Genomic DNA, 523 nt, shown 5'->3' with positions numbered 1-523 from the left:
CCCTGCCTCTTCAGCCAGAACTGGTGTCCCATCCAGCCCAGGGGCTCAGGCCACAGGGCTGGCTACTGTTGGAAACACCTGGGTGACACCTGGGTTGTCACATCCTTTGCTTGTCCCCAGCAGCCCCACAAACTCCTGCCCCTTGGCTACCCTGCCCCAAACCCGGGCTGAGGTCTGTGCTCCCGGGACAAGGAGTGGATGGGTGGCTGCCGCGTGCGTGCCCCTGGCCGGGGGTGTGTCCCAAGCCTCTCCCCTCGCTCCCTGCAGGCGAGAACTGCGAAGTGGACAGTCGCTCGGGACGCTGTGTGCCCGGCGTGTGCCGCAACGGCGGCACCTGCACCAACAGCGCCGACGGGGGCTTCCGCTGCCAGTGCCCAGCCGGCGGCTTTGAGACGCCCTTCTGCGAGGTGTCCACGCGCTCCTTCCCACCGCGATCCTTCGTCATGTTCCGGGGCCTGCGCCAGCGCTTCCACCTCACCCTTGCCCTCTCGTGAGTCCTTTCCCTCTTCCACTGGATGCTGAC

General features: G+C 66.7%; 1 protein-coding gene across 1 annotated transcript in view; it reads left to right on the top strand.

Annotated features, from left to right (window-relative positions):
• LOC104508043 (cadherin EGF LAG seven-pass G-type receptor 3-like) overlaps positions 1–523 on the top strand; it is a gene marked incomplete at both ends in the record, with an annotated part of 18,337 nt that overhangs the window by 1,926 nt on the left and 15,888 nt on the right. Inside the window, 1 exon segment of the mRNA XM_010149514.1 lies at positions 268–490. Coding sequence (XP_010147816.1) covers positions 268–490 — 223 coding nt within the window.

The sequence above is a fragment of the Eurypyga helias genome, unplaced genomic scaffold, assembly GCF_000690775.1.
Source record: "Eurypyga helias isolate BGI_N326 unplaced genomic scaffold, ASM69077v1 scaffold33363, whole genome shotgun sequence".
NCBI lineage: Eukaryota > Metazoa > Chordata > Aves > Eurypygiformes > Eurypygidae > Eurypyga > Eurypyga helias.
Note: the sequence above shows the minus strand (reverse complement) of the source record. Positions and strands in the feature narration are given on the sequence as shown.